General features: G+C 34.3%; 4 protein-coding genes and 2 long non-coding RNA genes across 7 annotated transcripts; 4 read left to right on the top strand and 2 right to left on the bottom strand.

The window, feature by feature from the left end:
* Positions 1–89: 89 nt before the first annotated feature.
* On the bottom strand, positions 90–4,831 carry LOC105969176 (transglycosylase). The gene is made up of 13 exons (XM_012993921.2): positions 4,574–4,831; positions 3,645–3,825; positions 3,453–3,503; positions 3,178–3,308; positions 2,979–3,095; positions 2,702–2,821; positions 2,219–2,289; positions 1,648–1,823; positions 1,489–1,542; positions 988–1,097; positions 742–855; positions 525–650; positions 90–428 (listed from the first exon to the last, which is right to left on the bottom strand). Exons 2-13 carry the CDS (start codon positions 3,822–3,824, stop codon positions 401–403), a joined length of 1,278 nt encoding a protein of 425 aa, XP_012849375.1. The 5' UTR covers position 3,825; positions 4,574–4,831; the 3' UTR covers positions 90–400.
* Positions 4,832–5,717: 886 nt separating this feature from the next.
* Positions 5,718–10,010, top strand: LOC105968776 (glyceraldehyde-3-phosphate dehydrogenase GAPCP2, chloroplastic). Of its 2 annotated transcripts, none has more exons than XM_088812178.1 (14): positions 5,718–6,193; positions 6,813–6,904; positions 6,998–7,065; positions 7,163–7,201; positions 7,451–7,551; positions 7,735–7,847; positions 7,919–8,018; positions 8,109–8,255; positions 8,338–8,398; positions 8,474–8,571; positions 8,682–8,824; positions 8,913–8,996; positions 9,185–9,274; positions 9,686–10,010. In XM_088812178.1, the coding sequence occupies exons 1-14, from the start codon at positions 6,116–6,118 to the stop codon at positions 9,738–9,740; spliced, it is 1,269 nt and encodes a 422-aa protein (XP_088668304.1). In that variant the 5' UTR covers positions 5,718–6,115; the 3' UTR covers positions 9,741–10,010. The 2 variants fall into 2 exon arrangements, with proteins under 2 accessions (XP_088668304.1, XP_088668305.1); XM_088812179.1 differs by having other exon boundaries at positions 6,108–6,608; positions 6,670–6,904.
* Positions 10,011–10,412: 402 nt separating this feature from the next.
* LOC105968777 (defensin-like protein 1) lies at positions 10,413–10,967 on the top strand. The gene is made up of 2 exons (XM_012993442.2): positions 10,413–10,546; positions 10,621–10,967. The coding sequence occupies exons 1-2, from the start codon at positions 10,489–10,491 to the stop codon at positions 10,776–10,778; spliced, it is 216 nt and encodes a 71-aa protein (XP_012848896.1). The 5' UTR covers positions 10,413–10,488; the 3' UTR covers positions 10,779–10,967.
* A 272-nt stretch (positions 10,968–11,239) lies between these two features.
* LOC148766072 (uncharacterized) lies at positions 11,240–11,807 on the top strand. The gene is made up of 2 exons (XR_016035165.1): positions 11,240–11,347; positions 11,466–11,807. It is a non-coding gene; the product is annotated as an uncharacterized LOC148766072 (long non-coding RNA).
* Positions 11,808–16,288: 4,481 nt separating this feature from the next.
* LOC105968304 (defensin-like protein 1) lies at positions 16,289–16,655 on the top strand. Its single transcript, XM_088811597.1, has 2 exons — positions 16,289–16,377; positions 16,452–16,655. The coding sequence occupies exons 1-2, from the start codon at positions 16,308–16,310 to the stop codon at positions 16,616–16,618; spliced, it is 237 nt and encodes a 78-aa protein (XP_088667723.1). The 5' UTR covers positions 16,289–16,307; the 3' UTR covers positions 16,619–16,655.
* A 1,362-nt stretch (positions 16,656–18,017) lies between these two features.
* On the bottom strand, positions 18,018–21,032 carry LOC148766071 (uncharacterized). Its single transcript, XR_016029220.1, has 4 exons — positions 20,895–21,032; positions 19,463–19,578; positions 19,189–19,322; positions 18,018–18,511 (listed from the first exon to the last, which is right to left on the bottom strand). It is a non-coding gene; the product is annotated as an uncharacterized LOC148766071 (long non-coding RNA).
* Positions 21,033–22,071: the final 1,039 nt, after the last annotated feature.

Here is a 22,071-nt window from a genome sequence, read left to right as displayed (position 1 = left end):
AGAAATACGCACACTTGTACCATAAACACGCACTAGATCAGAAGAGAGAAAAGATAGAAAAGAAGACGATTGAATATGTTGAAAGAAGATTCGGTGCATGGTTAGTGTTTGTTCTATTGCTCGTTGTTCGATCTTGAATTGTTTGATCAGATCTTTGATTGAATTCGGTGAATCGTACAACATGACCCATATTGAAGAGATTTCAAATCCCACAGACGATTTATAAAAAAAAAAAAAAAAAAAAAAAACTGGTTCAATTAAGAGCTAAACATTTAAAATAATATTGTAGGGAAAGAAAAAAAAATCCCAATCATTTAGAGATGTGAAATCCTATGCAATATGAGAGAACTTAGAAATGACTTTGTACATGTCACAGCTTGACAAACGAGACTCAAAAAGCTCACATAATAACGCAGCTGCCATTTTCCCTGTAACCATATATACTTCAGTCATTCAAACAGTTTCCCAATAAACGCGCGCACACACACACACACGCGCGGAGTAAAGAAAGAAAAGAAAACTACCTTCTAGTTTCTTCGTAGCGGCTTAAAGCTTCCTCAAACTTCATCCAGAGAGGGCCCGTTTCTTGAAGGTTCACATTTTGTGGGCCAGAGAGATAGGCCTGAACAACAAACTGGAGACTTCTCTCCCTGTAAAACGATTCAAGTTCTTAATGATTTGGTGGTGCTGCATTAAAAGTAGATTAAAACAGAAATCCCGGATATTATGAGATGATCGTACCTTCCTTCATATTGTGATAGCCAAGCCATGTAGGCTGCACCAAAGTACATGGAAACAAAAGGCTTGGTAAGATCTTCAGTAGACTGCACCATGTAACCTTTGTATCCACCATCCCTATATATATATATATATATATATATATATATATATATATATATGTATGTATATATCAAAACATTTTACATAATAAATAAAAGGAATTTAAAGACAAAAAAAGGAGTTTCTTGAATTTCAGTTTAGACATACTTGTACAGCCAGCGAGCTGTTGGATAGTCGATTCCCATTAGTCCTGTGCGCTGCCCAACCCCATTCACAAATCGCATGCTAACCATTTCAGAGACAGCACATAAAACAGTCTGCCCAAAAAACAATCCGTATTAGCCCGGTTGTGTACTTCTTCTGGCTCCTATTCTATTCTTCATGATAAACAATGTCGTTATTACTTCAATGTGTTATTCAAACTACAGAATAGTTCAAGAGAGATGCAGTCTTGTGAATGTTTACATGCATACAGTAGACAATATCATTGTCAGCCAGGTTGAGTGTTGAACATATTAAGTCACAGTCATTCTTTCGCTTTTTATATGATTATATCATGTTATTGGAATGTTTATCTGACTTTATTCCAAGTAAATTTATCATGAGGAAACACGGTTTCCATATACATAATTTCACTATAACTACGGCGAAACTTCATGGAAAATATGCGTCATGAATAAACATTAAAATAAAATTTGAACTACTGACAGGTTTGACTCCTTTTATGTTTGAGTGCTTAGCCAAAATGATTTCTGCCACGGCCTGCAAAAAAAAAAAAAAAAAAAGAAAAATGCAAAAGAAAAATGTGAACAATATGCTAATAAACCCTAAAAACCAAAACTGAAAGAAACACGTGTGGTTTCTCACCCTTAGTTCTACCCGTGAAAGATAAGGATGCTTTTCTGCATCATGAGATAATCGCACATTCCCCCTTCTCTCACCAGATTTTGTCCATTCCTTGTTTACATCAGGATGATTCCACATATCTTCCATGTCTTCACCAGAAGTTCTTGAGTCCCAAGTTGCATTGACAGGACTTGCTTCTGTACAGACAACAAAATTAAGTGGTTCAGCAACATATGTAGAGATATATAATCGACCGTTCAAATTTTAATCTAGCCTTATTATAAGGTGCCAAGAATCGGATGAGCAATACTGTTTTCCATTCACAAACACATGGGCCAGGCCTAAATAGCGGCCCAGACATTGTTTTTTATTGTTGTGTCAAGCATTCTTCGACGTAAAATGTAGTATTTCTAAGTTGTATCTCCAAAATCCCCAAGTAATAAGCAGCAACCTATTTTTTTACTAACTTCAAGGGAATTTGACTATATTCAGTGAACTGCTCAAAATCAAATGTTTCATCGCTGCTCCGACTTCAAACACATATAGATTATATACAACTGAATCGCTGGAATGGTAAACAAAAGCACCATACCTTTGCTTTGTGAAACTGCAGTAGCAGATGATGAAGGAACATTAGGTGCAGATCCGACTCCAAAGGCTTTTCTGCATTTGTTATAGATCTGTTTATTAAACCATGAAATAATAGTACTCGATATAAGATGGGCTAAATTCATCAAACTTCAAACTCTATCATAACACGAGCAAATTCCCACTAGAACTGGCTGTAAGCGAATGTACAAGTGTTGCTTAACATTTTAATGACACAATGAATGTTCTCAAGCTCCTAATGCCAGTACGCATGTAAAACATCTGGCAACAAACATTAACCTAGGCCTATGACAACTTACCACATCCTAATATAGTGATCACCAGGAAATGTTTACTCCAGAGAGTAATGAACCTATGAAGTTTGGGATACAGCTAAATACTATATTTGATATTTATTCCTTTTCCAACATACCAAGCATGCATTATTTGATTTATTTCTATCTGCAAATAGAAGTGAAGCATTTACCTGGATGGAAGACTTTCCTTGACAGAAAGATATTTTCTCCAGTATGGCAACGTTGACTTGTGAGTAGCCTTTTTTATACTACCTTTATAAGCCCTAACCATGAACTCTTCACTCCTTTCTCTGCAAATACAATTTAACGCAGATAATTATTTTCAAGATTTCATGTACGCTTAGAAGTCAGCAGAATATCCATGCTGTATGATGACACATAAAAACGAACAAGAAATTACTAAAAAAATAAGTTGGGATGAGGGAGTTCCATATTATATCCACTTACTTTTGGTCATAGTTTGATATCCACTTAAGATAGGCTGCTGCTAGATAAACATTAAGAAAAGGCTTATACAGAAATTTTGGATCCTCAGCGACTTGATAAGCACTGTAACCCAACTCTCTGCAGAAAAGTTCAACTTTAATTCGGAGAGAAAGAGGCGTGTAAGATTTATTCCAAAAACGAGAACGAAAGTAATATTCACCTGGTCAGCCACTCTGAAGTTCTTGGTGAGATTTGCATTATTCCCATCTTTACATCTTCCGATTTCTTGTTATAGCTTGTAGCAAGTGGTTGTCTATCACTTTCAAGCTCAGCAATGGCACAAAGCATGTCCTGAAAATGATAAATTATAATTAGAAACTGCAGTAGTTGACCTAAAACTTTACATGTCTTTCTTATTGTGACTGAACGCATGCCACATGCTCTATATAATTCATGACATTAAGAATTTGCTAATTGAGAAGCATATTATCATACCGAATCTATCTGTGAGACAAAATGCCTTCGAACAATAATTCCTGCCACAGCCTGTTTAAAAAAGAAACTCATCACAAGTTATATCTTGACTATCTGTGAGAAATATACCGGTACGGTACTATACATTATCAGGTCCAACAATACATAGAACTCGCATTAGGAACTAGTAAAGAAATCCGGTTCCACATTTACCCTCATCTCAGTCTGTGTTAAATAAGGCTGACCATCAGGATCACGTGACAGGTGGACCTTCGATCCCATGGTCTCTCCAACATCAATCCACTCTGCTCTGACATCAGGCTCCATCCACATAGCATCCAAGTCCTCAGGATCCACGCAGTCATTCCAGTACTTGAAGCTGACAGATGCCATCCTGGAAAACAAGCCAAATCATATTTCATTTTAAAAACACGATACCTAACAGCAGAGGAAGCTCAATTTAACTATTAAGACAAAGTAAATATATAACAACACAAATCATCATAGTAAACAAGAATGTGTCCCATATAATAAGACAAAGAATATTCGTACGGATTAATGTTTGCTTATAACATTTTGTTTGCACGGTCAGTCGCAGATGGTGGTAGTAAACTCTAAGTATTCAATATCTCGTTTCGATATAATTAGGTATTCATGAGAATATATCCACATATTTCAAGCATCGCTCGTGAATAAACAGAGATGTTATCTCTTCCAGCTTCGTCTCTACATTCCCTAAGAATCGAGCACCAGAAAATAACATTCACCAATTTCTTTTGCATATTTTCAACCCAAAGCAGCAATTAGAAATTAATGAAGAAGGAAAACAATTTAACTACAAAAGGCCCGTGAACAATAATAGTTGTCTTCCAATTGCCAAAAAACAACCCAAATAAACACATAGCAAAACCTAATTACACAATGTCAGTGAAATGAATCTGAAAAATTAAAATTCTTCTACATTCCTCGCCATAGTTCGTCCATACGATTAAAAGCAAAAATAAAATAAAAAATTGTCCGATCAAAATTCAATAAAGCATTACAACGTACGAAATACAAAATTTGCAAACAGGAAATCACCATTCAACAATAAACAACCGAATAAATGAACAAGGAGGATTAAATCGATCGGGAAAACAAACCTGGATTGGGAAGGCGGGAGAACAAAGGGATTGAAAAGGTAACCTTAATTTGAACTCCAGCAAGAAAGAATCCCTGGGCAAATGAAATCGAGACATTCAAGGAAAATGTATAGTATCAGAATGTTCAATTTTTTTTATTTTTTTTTTTATTTTCTGGCGGAGAAAGTTTGTTGGCTGTGATTTGACGACTGTTGAGCTTTCCTTTTACGCATTGTAGGGAGGTTGTTGTTTGAGGTCACACGTGGCCTCTCCCGCCTCAAACCCCTCTCCTCCTGAATAATAAAGATTTCACACCTAATTAACTTTAATTACCACAAATAATAATTAAGAAAAAACAAAAGTGTTTCTTTTATTGAAATAATAAATATATAAATGCATAGCATAAGAATCTAATCAGGCATTAATCGTTACATGGATCGGATAAATTATTATCCCATTTTTTGTGTTGTAGCTTACCTTGTTCCAAATTCAATTCCTTCACTCGTCAGACTTCGATGTCAATATTTAGCCGGTGAAGACGAACTAATCGATCGGAAAAAAGATAAAAGAAGAGATAATTTGGAAAATGAATGTATTACTACTGATAGTTGAAATCGTACTTTAATAGGGTTCAATACATTTGTTTATATAGAAAATTTCTAATTTAGAAACAATATCTTTGAACCTTCTTCTTTCAACTACTCTCCTTCAGCTCACTACCTACCTCCTATATCGTCTCTTGCATGTTCGGATGAGTTGGCGAACACGCTACCCTCATATCTTAGGAGCATCGTTTAGCGAGTTTGGTACTAACGAACTTTCTTTAGCTGAGTTTCTAAAGATGTCTTTATCTTTGACAAGGATTAGACCGATAGGCCCAATAAATCTCTTGTCATCGCCATATGTGTTTATATTGCAAAATTAAACAACCGGAATATCAGTTTCTAGCCCCACCACATTTAAAATATAGTATGATGTTCCGAATAATATAACATAGTAGACTTTGTATGTTTCTTTGTAATCATTCTTCATCATGTTTGTGTCATTGAATAGACCATATTGGAAAATAATACATTTTATTTAATTAGTAAAGTACACGTCGATTAGTGCACATTTGTGAGAGTCAAGAAAAATTTATAAACAATGAGAAAAAAAGACTAAACTTAATTAGAAGAAATTAAAATTGTTAAAAAAAGCAAAAAGCAAAAAGCAAAAAGCAAAAAGCAAAAAGATACAGTGGGGCCCACAAGCAAAGGGCAAAAACCCTCGGAATGTCTGACGTGGATTCTAAAAAGTCTTTAAATTTTTGATTTTTTTTAAAAAAATGCCAATATTTAATTTATTCGGCACATGTCACCAATCACACCACCACCTTAATAATCTCCGCCTCCGTCGATTTGTTGACTCAAATTTAAATAATCTCCGAGAGTTGGCCGGTTCTTCTCCTCAAAGGCCAAAACCTCTTCTTCTCTCTCTAGGGTTCTGCAATTTCTCCCTTTATTTATACAGAATAAATCGATCCGCGATCCATCTGAAAGCGTTTCATTTTCGTTTGTTGAGAAAATGGCGTTCTCTTCTTCTCTCACTAGATCCGCGCCGTCACCTGTTCAAGACACTTTCCGTTTCACCGACCGGTCCAAGGTGTGTGTGTGTGTGTGTGTGTGTGTATTTAACGTTAATATGTTTGTAAATTAAGCTCAGGTAAGCTGCATTTGCATCTGTTCCTTTTTTCTGTTTTTTTTTTTTTTTTTTTTTTTTTTTTAATTCAGGCTGCATACTGTATTTGGATCGTCTGTGTGTTTTTTCTTCCCCTTGTGATTTTGTTGTTTTACGAGTAATTTAGCCGCTTTGGATTAATCTCCTTATGTTTTAATTGAATAATTTCCCAATGAATGTTGGTTAATCGATTTTGCATATTGTTGATTTTGCAAAAGTGTTATGAAATGGAATACAAAACGAACTGATTGGATTTGCAATTTGTTTCACTGATTGTCGAAATAATTGAGGTCAACTCGTGAAGGTATACACGGTTCGTTAAGTGTAAGAGCTCACCTCCGTTTGTTGATTATTTGTCACATTCAAACAAAATGAAATTGCAAAATTGTACTGTTGCTTAGTTGATGAATAGAAAGTGCGTTTCGGAAGTACAAGTGAATCGCTTCATGATTATTGCTATTCCTGTCTTTTTTTTTTAATGTTTGTCTTCGATGCATAAACGTGTTTTAAGTTTTCATACTATTAAATGTACAATCTGTCGTAGGTATCATGCGGCCTTAACAGCAATGCTAATGCTGTGAAGTTCCAGTCAAGCATTTTTGGAACTAATGTCTCGGTGGATTCATCATCCCTACAGTTGAGTGAAAGCAAAATCCTCATTATCTAAAAAAAAATTAATCAATATATTTTTATTTCAACTTAGAGTGACTCTAAATTCGAATCATATAGGAAGGTTATGTGCCGAAGTATTAAGCCTATTAGAGCAACAGCAACAGAAATACCTCCAACTGTGACCAGTAAGACCTATACACTTGTTATTTTCGTTTTCTGGATTTCATGGATGTATGTCTTTCAGTTTTTGACAAGCTGCATTCTGCGTGTTACTGAATTCAGAATCGCACAGCAGTGGAAAAACAAAGATTGGTATCAATGGTATGTTTCATAATCCCTATTCTTGTTTTGCCTCTGATAGACTTCATTAACATTATTTCATGTTTCTGCCACTCTCGAATTTCTTATTTTTTCTGATTTTTTTTTTGGTCATCTATTATGTGAATCTACGGTTTGTGAAAATGTATAGCTCAATTTTTTGGTTGGCTATACTCATAATTATTTATAATGAGGTCAACTGTTGAAAAGCACGAGGGTGATATATGACTGAAAAAATCAAAAATATTGTAGGTTTTGGACGCATAGGCAGACTAGTTTTACGCATAGCGACTTTCAGGGATGATATCGATGTGGTAGCAGTCAATGATCCATTCATCGATGCCACATACATGGTTAGTGTGCCTGATCAGCTTTATTTGCATTATTTTACCGGATCCTGTGATTATATTTAGATGTTTTTAGTGAGGTAGATTATGAGAATACTTTGTTGTGCAATGATTGCAACAATCGAACAATTATTTTCTTGGATAATGGTTCTTGATATGTATGTAGTGACACGTCTATAATCCTCTCAGGCATACATGTTCAAGTATGACTCCACTCACGGACCTTACAAGGGAACCATCAAAGTAGTGGACGAATCCACTTTGGAAATCAATGGAAAGCAAATCAAAGTTAGCAGCAAAAGGTAATCACCAAATGTTTCGAATCGGCACTGTTTTTTACTTCCACGCTAATTTTCCAAATCTCTCAATACAGAGACCCAGCAGAGATTCCTTGGGGTGATTACGGGGCTGAGTATGTTGTAGAATCTTCCGGAGTGTTCACCACTATTGACAAGGCATCAGCACACAAAAAGGTTTAGTAAAAAGTGTTTGATTTTTTCTAAGTACAAGGTTTTGCCATTTTAGTGCGAGAAGCATTTATCTCATCCAAGTTTATTGTGTAGGGTGGTGCTAAGAAGGTCATAATTTCAGCTCCATCAGCCGATGCTCCTATGTTTGTAGTTGGTGTAAACGAGAGTACTTACAAACCAAGCATGGACGTCGTTTCCAATGCCAGCTGTACCACCAACTGCCTTGCACCTCTAGCCAAGGTTCTACTAGTACTACTAATATAAGATTGACACCACCTTTTATGATGTCTCTTTTCTTACATAATATTATTATACTTTGCAGGTAGTACACGAAGAGTTTGGCATTCTGGAAGGACTAATGACAACTGTCCATGCAACAACTGGTATGCTTTGCTCATTATTAGTTTTTCTTATGGAATAATCCTCAATCTTCTTCGTGACACTTATTCTCTGTGCAGCCACACAGAAGACGGTTGACGGCCCTTCGATGAAGGACTGGAGAGGTGGCCGTGGAGCAGGGCAAAACATCATCCCTAGTTCTACCGGTGCTGCTAAGGTATTCTTTATTTCTAAAAAAGTTCAATAAAAAAATAATGAGTAAAAAAAAAACGATTTATCCATCACTTCTGCCTGTATAACTATTTTTTTGAATTTAAAAAAATTTAGGCTGTTGGAAAAGTTCTTCCGGAGCTTAACGGTAAGCTCACCGGAATGGCTTTCCGGGTTCCGACACCCAATGTGTCTGTCGTAGACTTAACTTGTAGACTTGACAAGAGTGCTTCTTATGAAGATGTGAAAGCAGCCATCAAGTATGTGAACTTTTATCTCTACCTCTTTTTGTAACTTTTATTTTTATTTTTTATGGAGGAATTCATTTTTTTTTTGTTTCTGAATTAGGTATGCTTCGGAGGGACCACTGAAAGGCATTCTTGGGTACACCGATGAAGATGTAGTCTCCAATGACTTTGTTGGTGATTCGAGGTAAGGATTTTTACCTCTGCTTGCCATCTTTAAAACTTAATCGGGCAGGGAAACCTAACATAGTACTAGATGTTTTTTAATTCACTCGAGTCTGCGATTTTTTTTAACATTAAGCGTTGCATTATTTTCAATTTCATTGGACACATAGTTGACTGGCTTTTAATTTCATTTTGGCTTACTTGTTGTAGGTCAAGCATATTTGATGCCAAGGCTGGAATAGGTCTTAGCAAGTCTTTCATGAAGCTCGTCTCCTGGTATGATAACGAGTGGGGTTACAGGTATATATACTCTCTCTCTCTCTCTCTCTCTCTCTCTCTCTCTCTCTCTCTCTCTCTCTCTCTCTCTCTCTCTCTCTCTCTCTCTCTCTCTCTCTCTCTCTCTCTCTCTCTCTCTCTCTCTCTCTCTCTCTCTCTCTCTCTCTCTCTCTCTCTCTCTCTCTCTCTCTCTCTCTCTCTCTCTCTCTCTCTCTCTCTCTCTCTCTCTCTCTCTCTCTCTCTCTCTCTCTCTCTCTCTCTCTCTCTCTCTCTCTCTCTCTCTCTCTCACACACACACACACACACACACACACACTTTCATACACACACACACACCCACTCTCTCATACATACACACACACACACACTCTCTCATACACACACACACACACATGTATGCCTTAACATATGCCTATTTTGGTGTTCCTTTTGCAGTAATAGAGTGTTGGACCTGATAGAGCATATGGCTTTGGTGGCAGCTACCAAATAGAGAAGTAGCTGCTCTGCTTCTGCAGAAATCATTATTTTTTGTGCGAGAAATGAATTTGAATGATTGCAAAAATTTCAATTCTTAGTAGTGAGTTATGTTAGCGATGTTGTCCGAATAATACACCAAGTCATGTACGACGATTCATTTAAAAAATACATGTATTGGGTTTTGAGGTTTGGAGAAACTAATGTGGTTCTCTCTCTCTTTCTCTCTACCATGTACTGCCCGAGAATCGATCTTTTCAACTAGAAGCTTCTCAAAATTCATTTACGATCGGAACGTATTTGTTTCAATTACAAGAATGCCATTTTTTTCTTGTAGTGTGGATTTACGGAATCTTAACACTAGTACTGTATATGAAATTAATGTTCGATTTTCATCGCAGGATTAGCTTGTATATTTGTTACACGGCTAATCATTCTTATCTGACTACAGTTCAGCAAAACAACACATGTCATAAGCATCAAGAGGATTATTGCATATGATTATTACAAATAACCTAATTAATTTGCATTAATCAAACAACACTAATCCTCTGTTTCTTGCTGGCTAAGTCTATTCATTTGAATTTTCTTCCCGCGGCCTTGGGCTTTTGCATGTGTTTACACGTGGACAAGCAGCATTTAATTTGGATATATCCCTACTTTCCATTGATTCCCTTTGGAGCTAGTATATAACTCCACCCCATATTCTCTGCTCCCAATCTACATAAAGAAGCAAAGAGCGATAAATAATTGAACGATCAACGATGAAAACTAAACACGCTTTTGCGCTTGTGCTCTTCTTGGTCTTCGTTTTCGCCTGTGGTAATTCTTCTTCTTCCGATTCATTTTTTTATTAATGATTCTGTTTATTTATTTAATTTTTATTTTTTTCTTAGAGGAGGCGAAGGGTAGGACATGCGAATCACAAAGCTTCAATTTTAGAGGGCCATGCGTAATCGACCACAATTGCAAGGCCGTTTGCGAAAGTGAAGGTTTCACCGACGGAGATTGTCAAGGATTTCGAAGACGTTGCTTCTGCAGAAAACCATGCTAAATTAATTAATGATCTTGCATCATTTTATATTGTACTAGAAAATAAATTTAAAGGAAATTAAAACATGATCCAACTGAAAATACACATAGTTGTGAGATCTTCGAATGCTGCTAATAAACTACATTTTTGGTGTACTATTGACTGACTATTTGAGTATTGGAAATAAATAGTTAAATCATTACATTTAAATTTTGTTATTTTAATTAAGTCATATTAATTATCAACCAATAAAGATAATAAAAATAAAAATTGCAGCTCAAAGAATTGACGTATTCAGCCCAATAAAATGTGTGCTTATTGGGCCAAAGCCCACATAGTATTGATGTAAAGTGCCAAATCCTTGAATATTAAGCAACTAATTCATTTTTGGGATTAATCAAGAAACTAATTAATTACGTTTAAAAATTGAGGATCTTATATTAAAAATAGAATCATCAAAAAATGATGTAATATTTTGCTATAAATTGACAAGTCTTTGTAAATGATCATCAATTGTTGAACATTACTAATTATGGAGACTAGAAACTTGTTTACTTTTGTTTTCTTCTTGCTATTCGTTTTTTCAGCTCGTAAGCCCTTTTTCTCTTTCAAATGTCGACGTCTTTTTTTTTTTTTTTTTTTTCTTTTCGTTTTTGATAATTTTTCTGCGGATTTAATTTTTTTTTCTGATTTCTGATAATTTTGCAGAGGAGAGCATGGGTAAAACATGTGACTATAATCTTAATTCGAGTTGCGTTAACGACGAAACTTGCAGAGTACAGTGCGTCCAATTAGGTTATCCTGTCGGCATCTGTATGATTGGTGGACCCATACCGCGACTCTGTTTTTGTCGAAAGAATTGCTAGACGATTTTTTATTTTTTCCTTTACAAATTATGTTTCTTTGGTCTTGTTTAATTTGATCCAATAATTATGTTTGGCGATTTGAAAATAATTATGCTATTATTAAACTTTATTTTCATTTGTTGAAAATATTTTATGTGATGTGCCTCTTGGGCCCTGATTATCGAATCGGAAAATATTGGCGTATCGTTTTACTCCGTGTATCGTATCGTAAGATATTAAATCAACTATTAAAAATTATAAAATATATATATATATATCTACATAATAAAAATACTATAAAAATGTTAAAATTTATATTTTAAAGTGGAACCACTCATTTCTAATTTCTTAAAAAAAAAAAAAAGGTAAATTACACACACACCCATGAGGTATGCTTAAATAACTGTAAGGTCCCTATGGTATCGATAATTACACTCACCCCCCTGAAACATAGTTATAAACTCTAATGGGATAATGCATTGGATACATTATTACGATAGAGTTCTAACGGACTATTGATTTCAGGAAGTGGTGGAGACGACAAAGAGTTATGGGTGATTTAAGTAATATTTCGGGAGGCATGTCACCTCATTACTCCCCATAACTCTATGTTATCTCCACCACTAGCTAAAAGTAATAGTCCATTAGAACCCTATCGGATATATATCGTGGTATCTCGCGAGTTTAACTACTATGCTCTTGGCTAATTTAATATTGCAATCGATCAAATGAGAGCTTTACTCAATGGATTACTATTTGACATATATTATTTATATGGTATCTATACTTTTAGGGTAATTAATTACTATTCAAAAAAATAAAAAAAAAAATCACAAATTAAATATTTTATTATAATATATTCCAAACTCAAAATTTGATTACAATGAATTCGAAATTAGAGAGATTGACTAGTCTAGCAGTCAACTTTTCTACAGCCACAAATTCTTGGATTGAGTCCATGAAATTCACAAAAGGCAATAGGGTACCCTAAAGCTGCGCATGCTTCCTTACATTGTTCATCCATACCGCAATTTATATCAATCCCTGTCTCACATATTTTTTTACCCATGCTCTCCTCTGTCAATTAAAAATTATTATTATTAAATAAAAAATAAATTAAAATAATTATAAAAAAAAAAGAACTTACGAGAAGCAAAAATTAATGTCAAGAGAAACACAAAGGTGAACAAGCTTCTGGCCTCCATTTTTTAATTTTTACTTTGCAGTATTGTGTTCTTCTCAATTTTTAGTTTATTGCAACATAAACAGTTTTTAATTTTTTAGTCTTCTTGATTTTTTGCTATATTTGTATTTAATTGTTTAGTATATAATTTAAATGGAGTATCAAATAATAATAATAATAATAATAATAATAATAATAATAATAATAATAATAATAATAATAATAATAATAATAATAATAATAATAATAATAATAATAATAATAATAATAATAATAATAATAATAATAATAATAATAATAATAATAATAATAATAATAATGGCAAATTACAAAGACTTCCTTGAGGTAAGGTTAAATTATGAAATGTTTGGGAAATTACAATCAACCCTTAACTATGTATTATCTTACACTTTTACTTTTACGATATCAAGTTTACCTAGTGAAAGAAGGGGTATATTGTAATAAATACATAGCTGAGGGGTATAATTGTAATTACCCAATCAAGAAGGATTTTTTCGTTATTTAACCTTATCTCGAGGGTGACCGTAATTTGCACAATGATAAAACTACTATTTTGATACTCAAGGGCCGGGGTATCAAATGATTAGTTTTTCTTTTGTGCAAAAATATACACACCCCATAAATCTCAATTAATTTGTTTTTAATTCAATTTTATTTAAATAATAATGTATTTGATATCTATAGATTGAAGTGTAGCATAATTCTAAAAGTGTCAATTGTTTTTCTCCCGTTTTCGGATTTGTCTGATAACAAAACTTTAAATTCAGAATCAATCTAATTGGGAAACCATTTTTTCCTAATAGAAAAATAGGCACGTGCCATAAATATATTCCTATAAATTAACACACATGTAAGATGTGTTCTAATTGTATCGTAAGAGTGAACAAGAAAAATATGAAGACTATGTCGGATTTATTTTTCTCGTCGTGTTTCTTTTGGCTTCTCGTAATAAGTCTCTTTTTACGAACCCCTATTTTTATTTATTACAATTTTTATTTTATTTTTGAAATTGGTGGATATGGAAGTGATTATTCAAATTATCTATGAAGATGTAATTGTGATTAATTTTCCTTGCAGATGAGGGGGTTTTGGGTAAATTATGCGAGATAGACAACGGGAGTTGCAACGCGGATGACGACTGCACTTACTGGTGCGGTCGCAAAGGATATGCCGTCGGCATTTGTTGGTTTCGTGGACCTTTTCCTCGTAATTGTGTTTGTAGAACTAATTGTTAATTATTTCATCATTAATCATATATATATATAACTATTTTGATAATTTGTTTTACTTATAAATAAAGATGGTGATGATGATCTTATTTATATATCTAAACCATTGTTTGTATCACAAATCATACATTATATTATGTGTTGTTGTTTGCTTCATTTTCAACAATAAAACGTCGTCATTAGAGTATATATATTATCTAAAGTCTAAACCACTTATTTGTTAGGAAAAATTAAGGAGACGAGATGACTTCGCTTCTTATTCTCCAGCGTACCACTCGGCTAGTTACGCTAGAGAATAATGGAGAGTAGATGAGCGAGGTCAATTAGGATTGCAATTTTTCATCACGAAATGTAATGTCAATAAGGGTTAAAATAGGTAATGTCTATTTAGAATTTCCTTATATAAACAAATGCAATAACACAATTAGGGTTACGATTTATCGTCAACATACACTCTTTTCTGAATTATCTTTCTACTTTTACATTTTTCGTTTGTCTTGTATGACTTCATCAGCAATAACACCGACGTTAGGTAAGCTTTTTCTTCGACGGTCGAATCCGGAAAGAGGTGGTGTTGTTTATTTCTATGTTTTGAAAGAGAATATAGTAAAACCCCAATAGAGAGAGAGATTGGATAGATAATGTGTAACTTGGGAGGCAAAGAACCCATGATTTCAAAAGTGGAAGAAATATGTAAATGTAGTTTACTCTAATAAGTCCTCAATATTCGGAATTTCAATGTTTTTCTATGTTTTTTTCCCAAATGAAATTATGAGTTAATAAAACTTGAATTAATAAAGAATCATTTTCAGCCAATCCCAGATCTTCTACTAAATAAATAAACAATTTTGTTTAATTTTTTCCGTCATTTTGCAATATATAAATTTACATACATACAAGCAATTTAAAAAATTATTTCCTTGGACAACAATGGCGACTAGAAGTTCTTTCCTTGGTGGTCTCATGCTGCTTCTGGTGTTGATTTTCGCCTCTCGTATGTTTTCTATCTCTCAACAACATCACCATATTATACATCAATTTTATTTAAAAAATATTTTTTTTATTTAATTAGACCTGTTTTTTAATAGTATATTTAGTCTTAAACATTAACAAAGAAATTGAATCAAGAATTGATTAAACAACTTTTATTTTATTTGTAGTTTTAAGTGAAGAAGTTGTAATATGATAATCTGAATCCTAAACTAATGCAAATGAAATCCTATAAAAAAATATTTTCCTATTTTCTGGCTTTTATCAAAAAAAAAAAGAAAAAAAAAGGCATAATTTATTTTTCTCGGAATTTAAGCCCATCACATAGCAAATTCGTGGCCTTTACGAAATTCCACTGAAAAATAAATTATATTTATTAATTTATCGAGTTTCTAATTTTTTTTTTAATCCATTGGTGGGTAAGTGAATTAGTAATTGGGTAATTAAAATTGAAATATAATGAATAGTAATGAAATAATGAAAGTATTTGGGAATATTGCAGAAGAGACAACAATGGCGAGGACGTGTACATCAAAGAGTTCAAATTTCAAGGGATTGTGTTTCAGCAGTCACAACTGTAAGGCTGTTTGTAACGGCGAAAACTTTCCCGACGGTAAATGTCACGGTTTCAAACGTCGTTGCTTCTGTCAAAAGCCTTGTTAATTATTTTTTTACTCCTTTTTATATTTTACTTAGCAATAACATGAATTACAGTGTACTTATATATACTCTGTTGATTCTTGATAATAATAATAATAATAAAGCTTCGTTAGTTTTCTTTTAATTCAATTTTAATTAATAATAGAATTGTACTAATATATAATATAGATATAGATATATACATTATATAAAATAATACTTTATTCAGTTTTATGTCTTGTAGTAATTGTTTATATTCCAATTTCCAATACTTGAATTTTTAATTAATGTTATCCGGATCAAAATTAATTTAATTTAATCAACCTTTGAAGATTGAATCCGAAAATAATCGTCCACCAAGAAAAAAATATTTGTGGGGAAAAAAAAAAATGAAAAAAAAAATAAAAAAAAAAATAAAAGTTGATGCATGGGGTTCAACGTGTCGCATTGCATGCAATAGGTTCGGACACGTGCAGTCGACGGCAGAAAGAAAATGTGATCCATAATGCTATATATAAAGAGCTAGCTTTCAGACATATATATATATATATTCTTCTTTCTACACAATATATATATACATAATATATACGGAGTAATTAATTAATTAGTTAATCAGCGCTTAGCTAGCTCTAGCTATTAAATCATGGGCCGGTTCAGTAGTGGTTCAGCCGCCGCGTGCCTGATTTTGATGCTTTTGGTCTTGACAATATCGCGTAAGTAATTCAATTAAGTTGATAAAAAATAACTTAAATAAATTGATTAATAATAAATAATAACGCACGTGCAGAGGAGGCGAAAATGGCGGAGGCGAGAACGTGCGAGTCGCAGAGCCACGGGTTCAAAGGGAGGTGCTTGAGCGACCACAACTGCGGGATGGTGTGTAAGAACGAGGGTTTCTCTAACGGCTGGTGCCGTGGTTTCCGCCAGCGCTGCTTCTGCACGCGCGCCTGCTAAATACTTATAATAATAATAATATCTATATGCATGCACACGTGCTTCTGGTCTGGTTGCACGTGTGTCTATGTAGATAGATATCTAGATATAGTTTGTTCCATCAATGAAGAATAAGAAGGTTGTCGTACAGCTTGCACACGTACTGGTTGATGTTGTTATTATATATGTCGATATGCTTATGTGTTCTTCTTGCATATTCGATTTTATTAACGATTTAATTATCATAGTTAATATAATTGCACTAACTGCATATTTTTCTAACATTTTTTTTTTGTCATTTTCATTAAATTTACCGTTAGTTTGTTGGTTAAAGAAAAATTTACCGTTCAGATAATTTACCATTTTCTTGTCGGTTAAAGAAATGATGGGCACTCTGGTTGATTATGTTAAGACCAACGAATTATTGATGGAAAAGATTAAAATTGCTCCATTTTCTGTTGAGAACAACAAATTATTGATGGAAATGATTAAAATTGCTCGATCTTTGAAACATAAGAGATCAAATATGATTTTTTAAATATGAGGGATTAAATGCGAAATAAGTGCTAAATTGATGGATGAAAATTGTATTTATACCGTTTAAAATACCATCAATCAACAGTAAAATAAGAGGTTGAGATGTAAGAGCGGTGGCGGAACCGGACCCAAACCGGAACCAGTAAGTCTGAGGGGGCGAATGCATTAAAAATATTCTGAGGGGCAGTATTTTTATATTTTTCTATAAAATAAATAGTAATTTGAGAAACGTAATGGGGCCCTCAACCTCTTGGTCTTGTACTGGAGAATTTCAATACTAAGCTTGGATTGTGTGATGCTAATAGTTGATTATTATCATTTGCTATATCAATTAATCAAATATTAAAATCATGTCTTGATGATGAAATAAACTTTTTTTTCTATTCAAATCATTTCTTGAAACTTCTGATTTGTTTTCCCTTTTCTGTTATTAATATTTGCTATTCATAAAATTAAAGATCATAAGCATTTAATCCAACACACCAGTGTGACCATAGCAAGCTGATAAATATCAATGCAGTTTTTCCACCAATCAAATTAAGCTCTAAATCGAACTTAAATAAAATTTTCTCAAATTATGCATACAGTATTTTTTCTGCACCATATAAAACCCAACGCAATTGCGCAGTTCAACCTCAAATTCATACTTCATTAGTCATAAACATGGCTAAACAAATCCCAACTCCCTCTCTCTTTCTACTCATTCTCTTAGCTTTCCGTAAGTCTCTCTTTCTCTCTCTCTCTCTCTCTCTCTCTCTCTCTCTCTCTCTCTCTCTCTCTCTCTCTCTCTCTCTCTCTATATATATATATATATATATATATATATATATATATATATATATATATATATATATATATATATATATATATATATATATAATAATTTCTTTTATTTTTATAAACTGCATTTCATTTGAATGAATTAACTTAAAATTATTTGCGTAAAATGCAGAATGGGTAATGTTGATAGTACCAGGTGAAGCATCTCTATGCGAGACCCCGAGCAGGTACTTCAACGGCATTTGCTTCAGCCGCAGAAACTGCGGTGCGATTTGTGAGAAAGAAGGCTTCTCTTCTGGAAGATGCAAAGCTTTTAAGTGCGTATGCGGCAAAGATTGCAATGCTGCTGGAGGAGGTGGTGGTGGCGGTGGCGGAGATCCAGGCCTAGGCCCACCCGTAGAAGGCCCACCAGATCAAGGCCCACCGGAAGAAGGCCCACCCGGAGAGGGCCCACCCGGAGAAGGCCCACCCGGAGAAGGCCCACCCGGAGAAGGCCCGCCAGCTGGCGATTTACCCCCTGTTCGTAAAATTTAAGACCATGTTCTTGGCCAGATTGCTAGATGAGGACATTATTCCCAGTCCCTTTTCGACTTGCTCCTAAAGTATTTCAGAGAACAATTTTAGACTTGCAATAAAATCTCGATTAAGTTTATGAAGTTTGATGCAGGTTCCAAATTATGCAATCAACTAGGTTATTAGATCTTAAATGGATTGTATTTTTGATTCCCTCTAAACGTGGTTTAATAGAGAATAAATTCAATACATAGTCTTTAGATTTTGCCTAAACATGACTTAATGACTAAGAAATTCAACACAAGCCAGAAAAAAACGACTAAACAACACATGGCCTGAACGCAAAATAAATGAATACTACTGCATACATATATATTCTCAAGACATGCATAAAGTCCAGATTATGCATACTCCAAACTGTTTTTTCTTAGAGGAAAAATCGAAAGGAAGGAATAAAGTCAATCGGATGACTCACATTTTTCAAGTTTCTTGAAAATCCAACATAAAAGCATTAATAATTACAAAATTCCACCTTAAGTTTCAATTGTCTTCATTTCAGCTATGTATAAAATCACCTCAAGAAAAAAGAAAGTTTCATTTATGTTTGGTTGAGACTAAATGACTTCATATAGGTCACAACTGAAGCGTTATTCCACTTGTCTGAATACTCCCAAGGACCAGAAAGTCATTAGCATCAAGAATTTTCGATTTCAGCAATATCAGCAATTATATATAGTTAAACAAAAAGAAGAAAAACATACTTGGAAGAACAGATTTCGATTGCAAGCATGGCCATAATGTTTTCTGCACTGGTTCTGTTGTTGCATCTTCTAATCTCTCGTAAGCCCGCAAATTCTTGCCATATTTCTCTTATCCATTAATTTAGCGACAAGGTCTGATAAAAAGGGACATCTGTTGAAATCTGAATAGATGCATATATGTGAAATTCCACTCCGATGTTGTTCTACACATCACATTGTATTACTATTGTTCTCTCTTATTCTCGAACATGGTACGTTAAGAGGTCGAACTGACTTGTATTTTTCGATGCGTTAATTCAAATTTGCAGATAATGAAAAGATGCACGTCGAAGCAAGATTTTGCGAGGCGCCAAGCAAGTTATTCCACGGCGCTTGCTTCAGTGACAATAACTGCGGTAAAATATGCGAGAAAGAAGGTTATCTTTCAGGCAGATGCAAGGGATTATCGTTCAAATGTACATGCTACAAAGACTGTGATGTTCATGGTGGTCATGGCGGCGGCGGCCCCCCCTATACCCCTCCCACAGGACCCCCTGACACCCCACCTGAAGGCCCCCCATATAACCCCCCTGATAGCCCTCCAACTGGACCCCCTGAGGGGCCACCTTATAACCCTCCTACAGGCCCCCCCGTAGGGCCACCGATTAACCCTCCGAGTGGTTGTCCTAATCCTCCCATAATTCCTAATCCTCCGGCAGGTTGTCCTAATCCTCCAACATGTTGGCCTTATCCTCCAATATGCTGCCCTAATCCACCCGGAATCCCTTTTCCTATACCTCCAATAGGTTGTTTTATTCCTCCCGTCATCCCAATTCCTAATCCTGGAATTGGATGTCCTACTACTCCCATTATAACAATTCATAATCCTAGAACTAATACTCCCCTAATCCCTATTCCTAAGCCTCCCACGGGCTACCGTAATCCTCCCATACCCCCCTTTCCTAGTCCTCCAACAGGCTGTCTTAATCCTTCCGTAATCCCAATTCCTAATCCTGGAACTGATTGTCCTAATCCTCCCGTGATCTCAATTCCTAAACCTCCAAAAGGTTTTCCTAATCCTGGAATTGATTGTCCTAATCCTCCCGTAATCTCAATTCCTAAACCTCCAACAGGTTGTCCTAATCCTCCCGTAATCTCAATTCCTAAACCTCCAACAGGCAGCCCTAATCCCCCCGTAATCTCAATTCCTAAACCTCCAACAGGCTTCCCTAATCCCCCCGTATTCCCTATTCCTAAACCTCCAATTGGTTGCCCTAATCCTCCAATCATAACAATTCATAATCCTAGAACTAACAGCCCTAATCCTCCTATAATCCCTATTCCCAAACCTCCAACAGGCAGCCCTAATCCTCCCACCATCTCCAGTCCACCACCACCACCACCACCAACTGGTTGTGCTACGCTTTCCGGCAAACGTGTGAAAACTGAAATGGCTTTATGCTAGTGGGTGACTGAATCCAACTGCAGATTACATTATTATGCATCATGTATTTTATTGTTCATTGTTTTTGCACAAGTTCTTCAATTTTTTAACAATTATACGTCTGGAACGTGTGTTTTGGTAATTACAGAAACCTAGTATCAAATTGAGTATGCAGAAGTAGCAATTCAACAAAAATGAAGTCTTTTTACCTCAAAAAAAAAAAAAATCATAATTTGAAACGATCGTAAAATACAGAAATTGCGATTCAACATTTAATAATTACCTCGTTTGAAGACATAATGTACAATCTTCGCAATCTCGATCGCCATAATGTATTCATCCAACAACAATTCCAGAACCAATTTTTTTTTTTTTTTTTTTACTTCGATGAAGAAAAATAAAACAATTAAATAAAAAACCTACTGTGGGCCGAGTTGAATCAAATTTCAAACACATGCGCGGCCAACCAAACACTATATTATTGCAAATAGGGCCTCTTTCTTATCTGGTGGGCCCCATGATTTGGTCCAGTTGGATAGATGGTATTTCAATTTTTTTTTTAAATTATCTATAATGATTCAATTAAAAAAGAAAAAGATGAATTTTATCTATGATTAATTTAATTTTTAATTATGGGGTGAATTTAAATTTTAAACAGTATTTAGTCTCCAATAAAATTATCAAATTACGTATCAATTTTCCAAATTGATATTTGAGGGATAAGGTTCTTATCTTAAATAAGAAAAGAGATTGTGACACTAGCAAATTGTGTGCACGTATTATATCAAAAAATATGGCACCTACACCACAATAAATTTGTGTGATTTATTCAATTATTTTTTATTATTATTTTGTGCGCATGAGAGAGAAAGTGACGCTCACGCGCCTTCATACATCACGAAAATGATGTGTATCTTTTTTCGAGCTACTGGACCTTGCTTTTAGATTATTATTCAATAAAGAAACATGATGTATGAAAATAAAATAAATAATTGAGATAATGCTAAAAACTGACTCGAAATTTCACCAGAAACCAACTTTTTAGTAAGTGGAATATTTCTTTTTGCAATAAAATGCTTGAAAAATCCAACATGTTTTTGTTTCAATAATGTTTTCTTTTGGCATAATCTTGCTGACACAACATATCTCATTTCCCCAAACATGCCCTACAAACTTATTGTCGATTATTTGTATTAAATCATTAATTTCTATTATTTACAAATTATTCCACAATCACAACTGATATAAAATGTGTAAACTGCACTGAATAAGTCGGTTTGCGACGAGTTTGACCTAACAATTTCTAGATATGTTTGTGGTTGTTAACTCTGAACTCACATATTTATAGAGTAGGATGGATGTATATTTTCCTAATTAATAATTTTATTTCCATATATCATAGTTTAAAATTAATAGTAGATTTATCGCAATCCTTGTATGAGTTATGATAATATTGGTCA

Source organism: Erythranthe guttata, chromosome 13 (assembly GCF_056151865.1).
Source record: "Erythranthe guttata isolate IM_541 chromosome 13, IM_541, whole genome shotgun sequence".
Lineage (NCBI taxonomy): Eukaryota > Viridiplantae > Streptophyta > Magnoliopsida > Lamiales > Phrymaceae > Erythranthe > Erythranthe guttata.
Note: the sequence above shows the minus strand (reverse complement) of the source record. Positions and strands in the feature narration are given on the sequence as shown.